Raw genomic sequence first — 13,144 nt, 5'->3', positions numbered from 1 at the left:
GAGCCGAGTGACTAGCTGGCTGTTGAATGCTTGCCTTTTACCAGCGTGCAGAGCTTAAAGCAAAGGTCCCCTTCATACTCGTTGAATGAATAAAACAATTCAATGACTTTGCAACTTATACATGCCCGGAGAGCATTCTTGGAAGTCAAAATGCCATAACCGGACGTGAAAATGTAAAGGCCTGAAGATTTTTCAAGCCTGCATGAAATTCATCGTTGAAGTAGTAGCTGTGGTCATTTGAAACAATTATTTGTAATGTTTTGAACAAAGCTCAAATGAATCCATCCTCTCTCACTTTTGTGATAGAGTTGTTTTTTCTCCATGAACCTTGTAAGAGGGGCAGGGCAGACGCTGACCACGGCTGCCCTCGGTCTCAGCTACCTCCCTCAGAGAGAGGACGGGGCACCGTGTCCTTGGCCGCGGGGCTCCCGCACCGCACTTGGTGTCACTGATGGCAGTGCTCAGCTGGGGGGCACACGGCTGCCTCCCCGCCGAGCCAGCTACAGGAAGGGCAGCTGGGATCCTTACCCTGGGCAGCAGGAAGCCGCACTCGTGGTTATCGACTCCGATGATAGAACTGAATTAAATTTTTTTTGAATCAATAGGTCTAGAGGCTCATCAGGAAAGAAAAAACCATCAACCACTAGAGTGAAAGTGTTGATTTTCTGAAATAAGGAAGAAGAGAAAAATCAGCATCTGTTTCTGTTCACGAACCCCGCTGTGCCCAGGCCCCTAGCCAAGGAGGGCCAACCCACTGCCCAGGGGTCAAACTACATTAAGAAAGGAAAAAGCCACCTCTGGCCCCTCCCAGCATATCAGTTCTGCCCAGCCAGCCCTGCACTTTCTTAGGCAAAGGGGTTCAAGTTCTTTGTGCCTCACTTTCCTCATCTGCTAAATGAAGACAATAAATAGCATCTACTAAGAAAGGCAATAGCCTATAACAGTGATTTTCAAAGTATGAGTCCTTGACTAGCAGCATCAGCATATCACCTGGGAACTTGTTAGAAACAAAGTCTCAGGCCCCAACCCAGGCCTACTGAATATGAAACTCTGGGGGTGCAACTGAGTCGGCTTGTTTTGATAAGCCCTCCAGGTGAATCTGATGCCTGCTCGGGTTTGAGGACCACTGTCCAAATGCAATAGGCAGAGCGGGGATGGGGGAATGGCCGGAATAGTGGGGATTAGTATGAGCATCTTCCTGAGATGTCCCCCTCAGCACTGTGCCTTTGATCTGGTTGAGCGTTTTTCTGGGGTCTCAGGAAGAAACACCTGGCTCTATGGATGGCTTTTTTGGGTCTCTGTTTGGGAGTGGGGATGACAGGGAGCACTCAGAAGACCTTTCGCACTCCATCGGGTCAAGGGCTTGTTATCCAGCTCCCAGACTGCAGCACAACTCACATCGGACCCTTCATCCATGCCAATGAACTATTTAACAAATGTGGGAATCTGACAGGTAATGACGTCACTTTTCCAAGGACCATCGGAAGCTCTCAAGATTGGAAGGGACCCAAAAAGCACAAGGTGACTGAAATTTGTCAGTGGTCATCTAGATTTTTCTTGCATAGCTACAGAGGTGGGTGTCTCACTACCATTTAAAGGAGCTGGCCCTTTTTCAGAGCTTTTAGAAATTTCCTGGTTATATCAAGCCAAAATGGCTTCCTAACAGAACCCCTGCTCTTGACCCTGACTTTAGCTTCTGGCAGCGTGTGGAACACGGGGAGTCCCTCTTCCCAGTGACTTAAAGACAACCTTTGTGTTTTCCTGGCTCTTCTCCTGGCTAAGCAGCCCCCCTTGCCCATCAAGTTCCTTAAATGACCTCTCATGGTTCTATACATTCTACAGCCACTACTATGAATCCCACCCTCCATCTTTCCAGGGCCCAAATCAAAGTAAGTAAGAGCGGTGGGATTCATCTGCCTTTCCATTCCAAGCACAACCCTGCCCCCAAGCCCTCCTGCCCCTCGTCACCTGGCTGATGCCCAACAACTCCTTGGCGGATCTTGCCCTCAGGCACCTCAGCAGCGCAGCGGAGTTTGATGCGTTGCAACCACAATCGTTTGCAAGCACCTGCAACTGTTGCCAGAGAAGGACCAGGTCAGAGCACAGCACTAAAGTCGCCAAGAAAATGAAAATTGAAGAGTCCTTGATCCTTCATACATGAAGCCGGCTGCCCTTCCCCAGCCCCTGAGGACAGGCTGGCACTGTGCCTCTTTATTCTCTTGCCTGACCCTCCTTGTCATCTTTAGCAACTGCTGGAGTGGGGGAGGTGGCGTGTCAGCCTATGGCTAAGGAACAGAGTCAAGATCCCTGGTCACAGAGACACCAGTGTCGGAGAAATCCTATGGTGTTCCTCTGCCGGCAGTCTGTCCCGCTGAGCCCAGAAGCCCCACTCCGGGATGCTGACTGGAGCCAGGAGCCCCGAGCGTGACGAGCAGCTTCGCAAACATGATTTAATTGTCAGCTGAGGCGTGACTTTGGATCAGTGTCAGCTTGTCAGCTCTGTTAAGCCTCACCCCCACCACGGCCTAGAATACCCTGAGCAGCTTTTTCTGTCTCACATCAGTTCCACTCACCCCTACCTCCTCCGGGATGTCCTTTCAGACCACTGCAGTCCCCATGAACTCCTTCCTCCTTCGATTTCCTGTTACCTCAAGGATTCCCATCTTCTTGACCTAGCCTTTTCCTACACCCGCCTTGCCCACTCATTGAGTTTTCCATGGGAGCTTATCCCTTGAAAGCGATGGCCCCTAAGTGTCTGGGGGTCATGAACGCTCTGAGAATCCAGTGAAAACTACAAACCCTCTCCCTGGGAAAATGCACAAACATAGAATCTGCAGACAACGTATAACTGTAGGAGCTCAAGGACCACCTGTCAACCAGCCATGGATTCCAGGTTAAAAACCCTCGTCATAAAATGACTATGGTCTTCAGAAGTCAGCGTAGCCCTTCCCATTTGTAAACCCACAAGTCCTAACATGGAGCTGGGAGGACAATGGACACTCAGGGTACGTGTGCTAAATGCACAAACACACACACAGACTGAGAGTCAATATATGGCGTTCCCCAAATCAATATGCCCCGTGTATTGAGAGTATTTTTACAATATTATAACTCCATGTCTCTGCTCTTGGTGTGCATTGTTATTTTCCATCAGGTGTGTAAGCAAATGCACCAGTATAATGCACAGTCCCCAGGAGGTGGCCCCACAGCCCCGTGCTTAATATTCATTGACTGAATCAGCTCATTTGTTAACTCATTCATTCAGCAAACATCAATAGTCCGCTAATATGCTCTAGGTGTTATGCTGGGACACGGAAGATATAGAGACCTTGGTCTCCAGTCCTCGCTGTCTGGGAGAGCACCAGAACAAGCTGACAGAGGACAAAAGTCTGGGGTATATGCCTCACCGCCCCTCACAAACTCATGCCAGGCAACAAGAATCAGTCACAGTGTTATTTCCCACTGAATTGCAAACAGCCTCGAAATCTTTTTCAACATAGTACTCTAGGTAGAACGGAGCAGGTGGAGGAGATGAGCTGTATATAACACAGGGGACTGAGTTATACATCCCAAGTGAAGAATAATGAATAAGATGTCAGAACAATCACACAGACACTCATGAACACACACACTGTCATGCACACCGACAGCATTTCACTGGGGACCTATTTCCTGTAGAACCAGGCCTCCTATGGAGCAGTGAGGTTCGCCTTGGCCAGCATCAGATTCTTTGGCTGTGGCCAGTAGGACAGCCCAGTACATGGTCTGTCGACACCTGGCCACATTCCCCCTGACCAAGTAGAGGAGAGGGGTCAGCAATATACCTACATTCTCATCCCTCTCATCATCAGGGAGTTTCTGGACAGGGACGATGGCCACCCTGCTCTCCATGATTGCTTTGTGGAATAAGCCATTGGCCCTGGGGGACAGAATCTGGAGAGAGAGCACACAGGAGACCAGGAGAAGTTATGCAGGGGACTCACAATCCAGCACACACACCACCTGCCTTTCCTTAAAGAAACCTTCCCAGGAGGCCTCCTTAAAAGCTCTTTGCTTACAGAAAACAAACAAACAAACAAAAAAGTGCCCTAGTTTGGGGATTCAAGGACTAGCCACGGAGAAGTGGACAAATTATTTAACCTGTCTGAGCCCCAGGTTCCTCAGGAACTTTGAGGTCAAACATCCTGGTGTGTGATTGCTGGCTAGCTCCTTCACTTCCTAGCTGGGGGAATCTTGGGAAAATTGTTTTGTATTTCTGAGCGTCAATTTATGTCTTGTAAAACTGGAAGGAAAAATGGAGCGCATATCACAGAATTGTTGCATAGAGCAGAAGTAACAAATATGGAAGGCTTTGCACAATGCCTGGTCAAACAGCATGCACCCACACAACGGGGGCTGTCATCACATATGTAAAGTTGAGTTATTATAATTCACCTTGCTGAATTATTTCGAAGATACAAAAAGATCTTGTATATTGTCAAGTGCTATAGAGCGGAAGCTCTCTTAACCCACTTCGATGTAACTGACTTCTGTGATTCACCTGTTAACTTAACTGAGGCCCTGGGGGTACCCGTCACTCGGAGCTGGTGGGCTGTTTTCTACCAACACTACAGGCTTCTATTCCCACCAATTTCTGGACAAGAGGGAGGTGTGTTCGCTTCCCAACTTATTTGGTCGGTTACACTTGCTACTGCAATTACATAATCCATGAAATATCATGGGAACCAGTGAAGTATGCATGTAAAAAAAGAAAACAAAACTATGTTTGGGGAAAGAAACCTGTGATAAAGGCAAGTAGCTGAAAAATATTGTTGGCAAATTAGGTATGAACAAGGTAAGGGTAAAATATGTTGGGTGGCAGTGCGGGGGGCGGGGAGCAGAAAATTCCATAAATGCACCTCATTCACAGACTACAAAGCACACGTCTTGTAAAGTCCATGCTCACTGTGAAGAAGCTGAAACCATAATTAGAGGACTATGAGTCCGATGGGTGGTTTATGCCAGAGAGCCATGTTGGACCTCTAGGCAGCAGACCAACATTGGAAAGATACCACACCATATACCAAACCACTGGTAGAGAAATGTACACTCTCTGTTTGAATGTTATACGCATCCTTTTTTTTTTTTTAAGTTTTAGCTGAACTTTTTTATTTAACAAGTAATTACCAGTCTTGGGAATTAGACACCAGGGCTTTGACTCTATAAATATAAGGGATTTTTCTTCAGAGGCACCTGGGTGGCTCTGTCGGTTAAGTGTCCAGCTTCTGCTCAGGTCATGATCTCACGGTTCGTGGGTTCGAGCCCCATGTCGGACTCTGTGCTGACAGCTAGCTCAGAGCCTGGAGGCTGCTTCAGATTCTGTGTCTCCCTCTCTCTCTGACCCTCCCCTGCTCACGCAGGGATCTCTCTCTGTCTCTCAAAAATAAATAAAGAACATTAATAAAAGGGATTTTTCTTCAAACCATGACTCAGGATATGATCTTGGGCAATTCATTTAACCTCTTCCTGATGCCAGCTCCTGTCCACAAAATGACAGAGAGCCCCTCACTCTCTCTGTGGGGCTCGAGAGAGACAATGTGTACAAAAGTGTTTGTTTGACATGAGAGCACCGGTCAGCTATAAGTGATTCATGGTCCTCATTTTTGTAACCTCCCCCACCAAGGTTTGTTCAACCCCCAGAGAGAAGAACTCACAAGGCTGGAAATGCTCACGGCTCCCGAGGACTCTCTGAAGATGGTCACAGAGCGTGGGTCCCCACCGAAGAACTTGATGTTCTCCTGGACCCAGGTGAGGGCGGCCATCTGGTCCATGAAGGCCCAGTTCCCGCGGGCGTGCTCTTCCCCTGTGCTGAGGCAAGAAGGCAGGCGAGGAAACTCAGTGGGCGTCAGTCTGCTTCCTGCTGCTCAAGGAGTTGGAGGCGGAGGCTGTGGGAGGGTAGCCACGCCCATGGTGGTCAAGGGCTGAGGGTTGGAGGCCCAGGGCTGTGGGGAAAACTGGACTTGATTCTTATCCTCTGGTAAGATTTGGGGTGGTGCTTTTTGTTTTTTGTTTTTGTTTTTGTTTTGATGAAAAAAGATTTGATGAAAGCTATGCACTCCAGAAAAATGCACAATTTTATAAGTGCAATTTGAGGGTATTCATAGGCTCCCTTGAATCCGTAGATTCCAGAAAAGTCCTGCTCCCAAGAGTTAGTCTGCTCCAGAAAGCAAGCCCTCCCTGGGCACAGAACTTCCAGTGAAGGACTTGTGGCTAATAATGGTAATAACCGGGCAGTGGCAATAAGCTGTCCTGAGGGCTGTATCGTTGATGCTCCTATGACCTTCCTGACCTGTGAGGCAGGTGGTGCCGGTCTTTCTCCTTTACCCCCTTGAGTCCCCTCTCCACCCTTCTCTGCCCTCTCCCAAAAGGCTGACCTGGATGCAGTGCATTACCCAGGCTCCCCGTCCTTGTGCGCTCAGTGGGAGGCCCTTGCTGGGGGTTTGAGGGTGGGACATTGAGACACTGGGACATTTATTCTTCCACTCCACACACCCTCTCTGCTGGGAAGTGCTTTGGGCTGTGGCTCTGTCTCCCCGCCAGAAAATCTAGGAACATGCCCTAAGGACACTGCAGTCTCCTCACGGACAGGAAATCCACACACAGAGAGGGCAGATCTCTCGCCTAAGAGGTAGAAAGCTGCAGGTTTGGAATTCCAACCCAACCAGTCTGGTCCCAGAGCCCGCACTCCTAACCATGCCTGCATGTTGCTACCCCTGTGGGATAGCATCTTTCCCAGGGATGGGGGGACAATTAAAGGGGAACCAAGGGAAGACACTACAGAACCAGAGAAATACCTAGACCAAAACATCATTCTGCTATGGACCCTGGGATCACATTCTACTCCCCTCCATTCCCCAGGCCCTTCCCTGCCCCTCCTGTTAGTCCCCTATGCCTGTCCATGACCCTTGGGCCGGCTCCTTCTCTGCCTTCTCTCTCCCACCACCCCCACATCTGGTCAGGAGCCAAGACCTGCCTGTTTCACCTCCATCCCATTGTAGCTTTTACCTCAGCTCCTCTCCTTGCATTTCCATTTATCTAGATTCATAGTCTAATCACTTATGATTTAGGTGACCTTGGACAAGTCACTTAATCTGCTTCCCATCAGGGGAGACTGGGTGGCTCAGTCGGTTAAGCATCTCCATTTTGATTTTGGCTCAGGTCACAATCTCACGGTTCATAAATTCAAGCCCTGCCTGGGGCTCTGCACTGACAGTGCACAGCCTATCTGGGATTCTCTCTCTCTTTCCTCTCTGCCTCTCCTCTGCTCACTCTCTCTCTCTCAAAAATAAATAAATAAACATTAAAAAAAAAAAACCCTGCAATCCCTTGAGTTATTCAGCTGCCAACCTGCTGCATCCCCGAGACCTGCGTCAAGGCTGTGGTGTAGCCTCCCGGCCAGACTCCCCATCTGCAGCCTGGGCACCCGTAGCCCTGCCTCCCCCTGCTCTGGAGTGACCTTCCTGAAATGCCGCTCTGAGAGGTGCACCCTTCCGTCCCTCAGCCTCTAAGCGTGGCCTGGCATTCAAGGCCTTTCCAAGCGAGTGCCTCCCTTTCCACAGCCATCTCTTGCCATCTCATCTGCCTGCCTACTAGAACCCAGACTTTAGAAACCATTTTTGGAAACCTTTCTGCCAGAGGAATCTTCTGCAGAACGCCAACGTACAGTGCAGCTGAAAGCGGAACCTCTCTGGTCCCTCTCAGCCCTCCGTGTCCCCACTGCGGGCCCAGAGCCCCAGCCCGGGGCCACAGGCCCAAAGCACGGTTCGCAAATATTGTTCCAGGCCCGGGTGCTGCTACATTTCCTTCCACACTTCCCAGCTTTGGCTCAGGCACCCCTTCAGCCAAGTATGCTCGTCCCCGCCCCCTCCTCTCAAAGCCAGCCTTGTGACAACGAGGGGCTGCCTCTCTCAAGAAGCCTCCTTGATTCCTCGAAGCCCCACTGCCTGGCGCCACCTGGTGCCCTCGGTGCCACGTCCTGCGTGGGAGCATGGATGGCTGCGGGCCTGTGTTGCTCCCCCCCCCCCCCCCGCAGCCCGGAGAGCCTCCTTGGGAGCAGGATCACACCGGACTCACAGAGGCCTTCCCTGAAGTCCCTGCTGGTGGCCTCTCACTGTCCCTCTTGGCTCACACTACCCCCTGCCCAGGGCTTGGTTTCTGCTATGTTCTAAGTAGGATAACAAAAGTTCTCAAGCTCTGCTCAGTGAGCTCTGGGAAGTTGCTTCACCTCTCTGTGCCTCCAGTTTTCAACGGCAGGATGGGAGTAACAACAGTACGCTTCTGGTAGCATGACTCCGGGGGAGAGCTGCAAACGTGTATGGCGAGCTCACGGCACCACGCCTGGCTCACGGCGAAGGCCGGATGCATGCTGGATCTCACTGCGGACAGGCAGGCCAGCACGATGGAGTGATGACTCTCGGGGAGCATCTGAGGAGCCCTTGTGGCTCTCACCCACCCTGCTTCCTCAACTTCCAAGGCACACCTCGGAGCTACGCTCCTCCAGCTCCCCGTGGTCGGGCATGGCCATGTGGCTGAGCTGTCAGTGAATAAGAGTGATGAGCGCCCCCTCCAGGCTGACCCAAAAAGACTCCCTTGCAGGATCTTCCCTGCCCTTCATCCACCTGCTGGAAGGTGTAGGCCCCTAAAGGAGGGCAGAGTCACAAGATGGAAGGAGCCGGGTCCATGACTGACCACGTGGAAAGATGCCTGTCAGTCAGGATCACTCACTTGGACCTTACTTGAGTGAGAAAGAGATTGTTATTGTGTAAAGCCACCAAGCCTTGGGAGCTAATCTGTCATAGCTGCAAAGATGACCTACTTTGGGACACAGTTATTCAAGGTCAGTGAAGTCTCATTCTTCCTTACGCAACTGGGCACTGAATCCCCGATGGCTGCCATACAGCTATGACTTGGGTACCTGGGGTGTCAGTCTCTCAGGGACACTCACCTGAAAAAACCAAATATTCCTAGCCGGTACTGGGTAGTCACAATCAGCACGTCCTCATAGGCAGCCAGGGCGACCCGTGGAAAAGGGAGGCTGAGCCAGTCTCGAAGATGCCCCCGGGCAGCCACACCATGACCTGCGGAAGGAGGCGGGGCTCTCCCATTGGCCTGCCAGGCATTCACATCCCCTCCCCATACATTTGGGACCTTCCTTCTTTAGGGAAATAGAACTGTCTCCCTTTCCTTTGTAAACAGCAGCAGAGATTTTATCTTTTGAAGAAGGCCAAGGGGTAAGCAAGTAGGCCTGGGTTTGATTCCGAGCTCTGCCACGGACAAGCTGTGTGGCATTGGGCAGATTATTTAACCTCTCTGAGGCTCATTTTTCTCCTCTGTAAAATGTGAAGAATGAAAGTATCTCATTTCTGGGTTATCATGAGATTTCAACAAGATTCTACATTTAAGTTCTTAGAACAATCTCAAGGGCTCAGAAAATATTAACCAAATATCATTGGTCTTGTGACCCACAGGAAGACAGAAATCATTCTAAGCCATTGTAATCGTTATAATTTGGAGAGCAAAATCCACTTAAACCATTTTAACTTAACTCTTTCCACTACCTACAGAGAGAAGAGAAGCAAGGAGAGAGAAAACAGGAAGGGAAATGTGAAAACTTTACTATGTCAATTAGAAAAATTGGAAGTGGGCAACATAAAACATTCACATGGTACTGTCATGATTCATATACTAACTAATAAATCTTTATCATTCTCCTTTTTAAGGTCGTGTTAGGGACTACAAGTCTTGGGCCAGGAAAAAGAATAAAGCCCCAGAGGAAAAAGGAGAACCAGACAAAGCACTGACTTTGATACGGGACCTTCCAGTCACCCGTGTGTACAAGTCATTTATGCTTTCCTTCTGCCTCATCTTCTCAATCTGTACAATGGGTTCAGTCATCCTCACCCACGACTGCTGTGGGGGCTAAATGAGACTGGCACACCGTCAGTGCTCAGTGTATGTTGTTGCTACGGTCTGACAGAGAAGTCTCTCACGGCAGTGGCATGGGGGAGAGAAGATGGCTTTCCTACTCACTTACACAGAGACACTTTACATTCTTAAATGAAATACTTATTATTTGTTATTACCTGTCCTCGTTGTAAACAGAAAATTGGTGGGTGTATGTAAAATTATTGGTGCGTCAAATGATTACACAGCCCTTGTACCCAACAGGGGGTAGGTTGGATCCTAGACACCCAGCCACTCTGCCTGGGTCCCTGGCCAAGAACCTGCTGGCTGGAGCCCCCACCCCAACCCCCATGGCAGGCAGCCTTACAGGGAGCCGTTGTCCACATGGGCTAGTGCGTAGATGTTAAGGTACAGGCAGTCTTCGGACACTTCCAGTCTGGGGTAATGCACCTTGAGAGTGTGTTGATAGGAGACCAGCCACTCCAAGTTCTGGAAGCATCTTGGAGAAAAAAAAAAGTAAAAATCCCGAGTTGCTGTCAGCACACTTGCCTGGGAGGGGCCAGGTCCTGTGACAGCAGGGGGCGCCTGGCCTCCTGTGTCTGAGCAGACGAGCTATGGGTACAAAGTCTAATCATCTCCTGGCCCTGCCACAGTGGCACAAACAAAGAATAAAACTGTAATTCTTTCCGATCTGGTTTTGGGGTAGGAAAGCACGTTGTACAGAATAACTGTACCATTGACCTCCAGCACCTACCCATGCCTATACCTACTACCATGATCCAGACACACACAGAGATTCAAGAAGGGTCAACAATTCCCCAGACTAGAGGGCAAGACACTGGGTTGCATCATCAAGAGTTTAGCTTTAGCAGCTCCTTTTTCTGCACTCGGAGGAGCTAAAGGACTTTTCTAGGCTTTTCTACCAGGAACCAATGGAGGTAGATGTGCAAGGAGATTCCTGGGTCCAAACCTTTGCTCAAGTTGGTCCCTGTGCCCAGACTGTTCTCTCTTCATATCTGCTCATGTTCTTTCCTTTCTTTCAGATTCAGTGCAAGTGCCACCTCCTTCAAGAAGTCTTCTGGGATTTCTCCACAGTTCTTCTTTAGAAACACTCATACAAGTTGTGTTCTTTCTTAGAAGTTCTCCTAGGCTTATACATGGGTGTTAAAATCTTCCCCGACTCAACTGTGAACAGCTAAAAGCCTAGGACTCTGTTTTAATCACCTCAGTACTTCATAGCCCCGAGTACTGAGCCTGCTTGCTATACAATTAGATTGAGGGAATCTATATATGTGATTTCTACCGTACTCAGAGCTGCATTAATGTTAATTTTTTTTAAATAAAATAGTGTACAGATTAGGTGGTGGGAAGCCATCACTGCAAATTTACCCCCAGACAAGTGCTTATGCCTTTTTGCCCTTTTGTATGTTGTTTATCAGAAATCAGGGCCACACTGCTTTCAGTACAGGCACCTCTGACCTCCCCTCAAGGTGGGGTTAGGTGGTTCCTTCCCAGCACCCTTCTGATGCCCTAAGGTTGCCCTTGTCACTCTATATTTTAATTGTTGTCATTTCCACCCCTACCACCCCCCCAGCCCCCAGCTTCCTTCAGCGCAGCTGTAACCAACCCACTGTGGTGTCCGCCAGAGCCTAGGAGAGAGGACGTTACTGAGCTGGCTCTTAATGGATATTAGTTGAACAAATAACTGAATGAATGAACAGATGAGTTTCAGCTTAGTGTCCTCAGTCCCTGGGCCACATGGGGACTTCTTTGTGGCTTAAGGCACTTTCTGGCACCAGGGTACTCCTTCTGCTTGGGACCTCATGGCCAGGAACCAGTATGGCCCAATCTGAGGACGTCACAAAATCTAAGTGTCAGAAGATTCTTGGGGATTTTCAAGCCTCCCTCTCAACCTAGGCTCAAGTCCTCCTCAGGATTCACCCACCTCAGGTGGGTGACTGGGAGCTCCTGACCCGGGGCACACTCGTGTGTTCCACGGGTGTTTATGGCTTTCCCTGCACTGGGCACAGAGGTCTAGAGTTGAAATCTCTTGCCGGTGGTTCTTCACCCTAAAGCCCTCAGCCAGTCTGGATCCTGGAGACCAAGCCTGGGTCAGAGGTGACAGGGACACCTGGACAGAGACTCAGGAAGTCCGTCACAGTGGCCCCCAAACCTGATTGGTCCACGAATCCCTAGAGACCTTTCTGGATTTCTGGGGATTCCAATTTAGGAAGTTCACAAAGGGACCCGAGGAATTTGCATGCTCTGAACCCACCACCAGCGATTCTGCTGGTCAGCCGGCCGGGGAGCCACGGGGTTCCTGGAGCCCTTGTCTACTTCTGTAGCCCCTGTTCCTCCTCTCTGTTCCTCCACCTTCCCCAGGGGGCTGCATGACCTTTACTCCCCCTCAGTGCTCCGTCCCCACTCCCAGCTCACATTCCACCCATGGGACCGAGCCTGCTCTTACAATTTAGGGTAGGACGTGGCATCTTGGAAGTCATTCCAGGGCAATGCAGCCTTTGGTTGCTTAAATCGTAGCGGCCCTAGAGGGGGTGCAGCATAGGGGATCCCAAGGAATACATTCACAGGCACGGCGCTTCCCAGCACGGTGGTTTGCTTGCCCCGGACCCATCCCAGCCTGGTGCTCCTCACTGGTGCGTCAGCAGCTGGCCCCGAGGGGACACACAGGGACAAGTCAGATGCTGGCTGGGCAGAGAACCAGAATAAGCCCAGCTAGGAGCCCCCCTCCATAGGGGTACTCTTCGTTGGCCCAGGCACTGTGTGACAGGAAGTATCTAGACTCCCTCTCAATGAACCCACGTCCACTCCTTCTTTCAAGATTGCCACCGGCATCAGAATACTGACTTAGTTTCAACTAGGAGCACAGCACCGACCCACAAAAGTTTCCGGTCACCTAGGGGAACAAGCAGCCTTCCCCTTCTGCAGCACAGATTTCTCTTACTCTGGAGCTGACAGACGCCAGGCTCCACAGATCCTGGGGTCCCACAAAGTCATCTGACCCAGACCCCCCCACATGTTGGTCATTTTCATACCCACTAGCACATTGGCTGGCATGTCTGTGCATCCCCTGACTACTAGCTTTTTAACTTTTCTTAATATTAAATCTTAAGAAACTTTAAAAATCTTACCTAGAGGATTCCTAAGCATTAACATCTACGGAACTGTGCTTTTGATGAGTTTT

The 13,144-nt window shown here is 50.0% G+C and overlaps 1 protein-coding gene across 1 annotated transcript in view; it reads right to left on the bottom strand.

Annotated features, from left to right (window-relative positions):
* The window catches only part of CES1 (carboxylesterase 1), a 67,735-nt gene extending 57,300 nt beyond the window's left edge, over positions 1-10,435 (bottom strand). Inside the window, 7 exon segments of the mRNA XM_029925817.1 lie at positions 529-578; positions 581-665; positions 1,969-2,073; positions 3,829-3,933; positions 5,694-5,847; positions 8,984-9,116; positions 10,310-10,435. Coding sequence (XP_029781677.1) covers positions 529-578; positions 581-665; positions 1,969-2,073; positions 3,829-3,933; positions 5,694-5,847; positions 8,984-9,116; positions 10,310-10,328 — 651 coding nt within the window. The 5' untranslated portion in view covers positions 10,329-10,435.
* Between the last annotated feature and the right edge of the window lie 2,709 nt (positions 10,436-13,144).

Source organism: Suricata suricatta, chromosome 16, assembly GCF_006229205.1.
Source record: "Suricata suricatta isolate VVHF042 chromosome 16, meerkat_22Aug2017_6uvM2_HiC, whole genome shotgun sequence".
Lineage (NCBI taxonomy): Eukaryota > Metazoa > Chordata > Mammalia > Carnivora > Herpestidae > Suricata > Suricata suricatta.
This window is presented reverse-complemented; position numbering and strand designations above follow the sequence as displayed.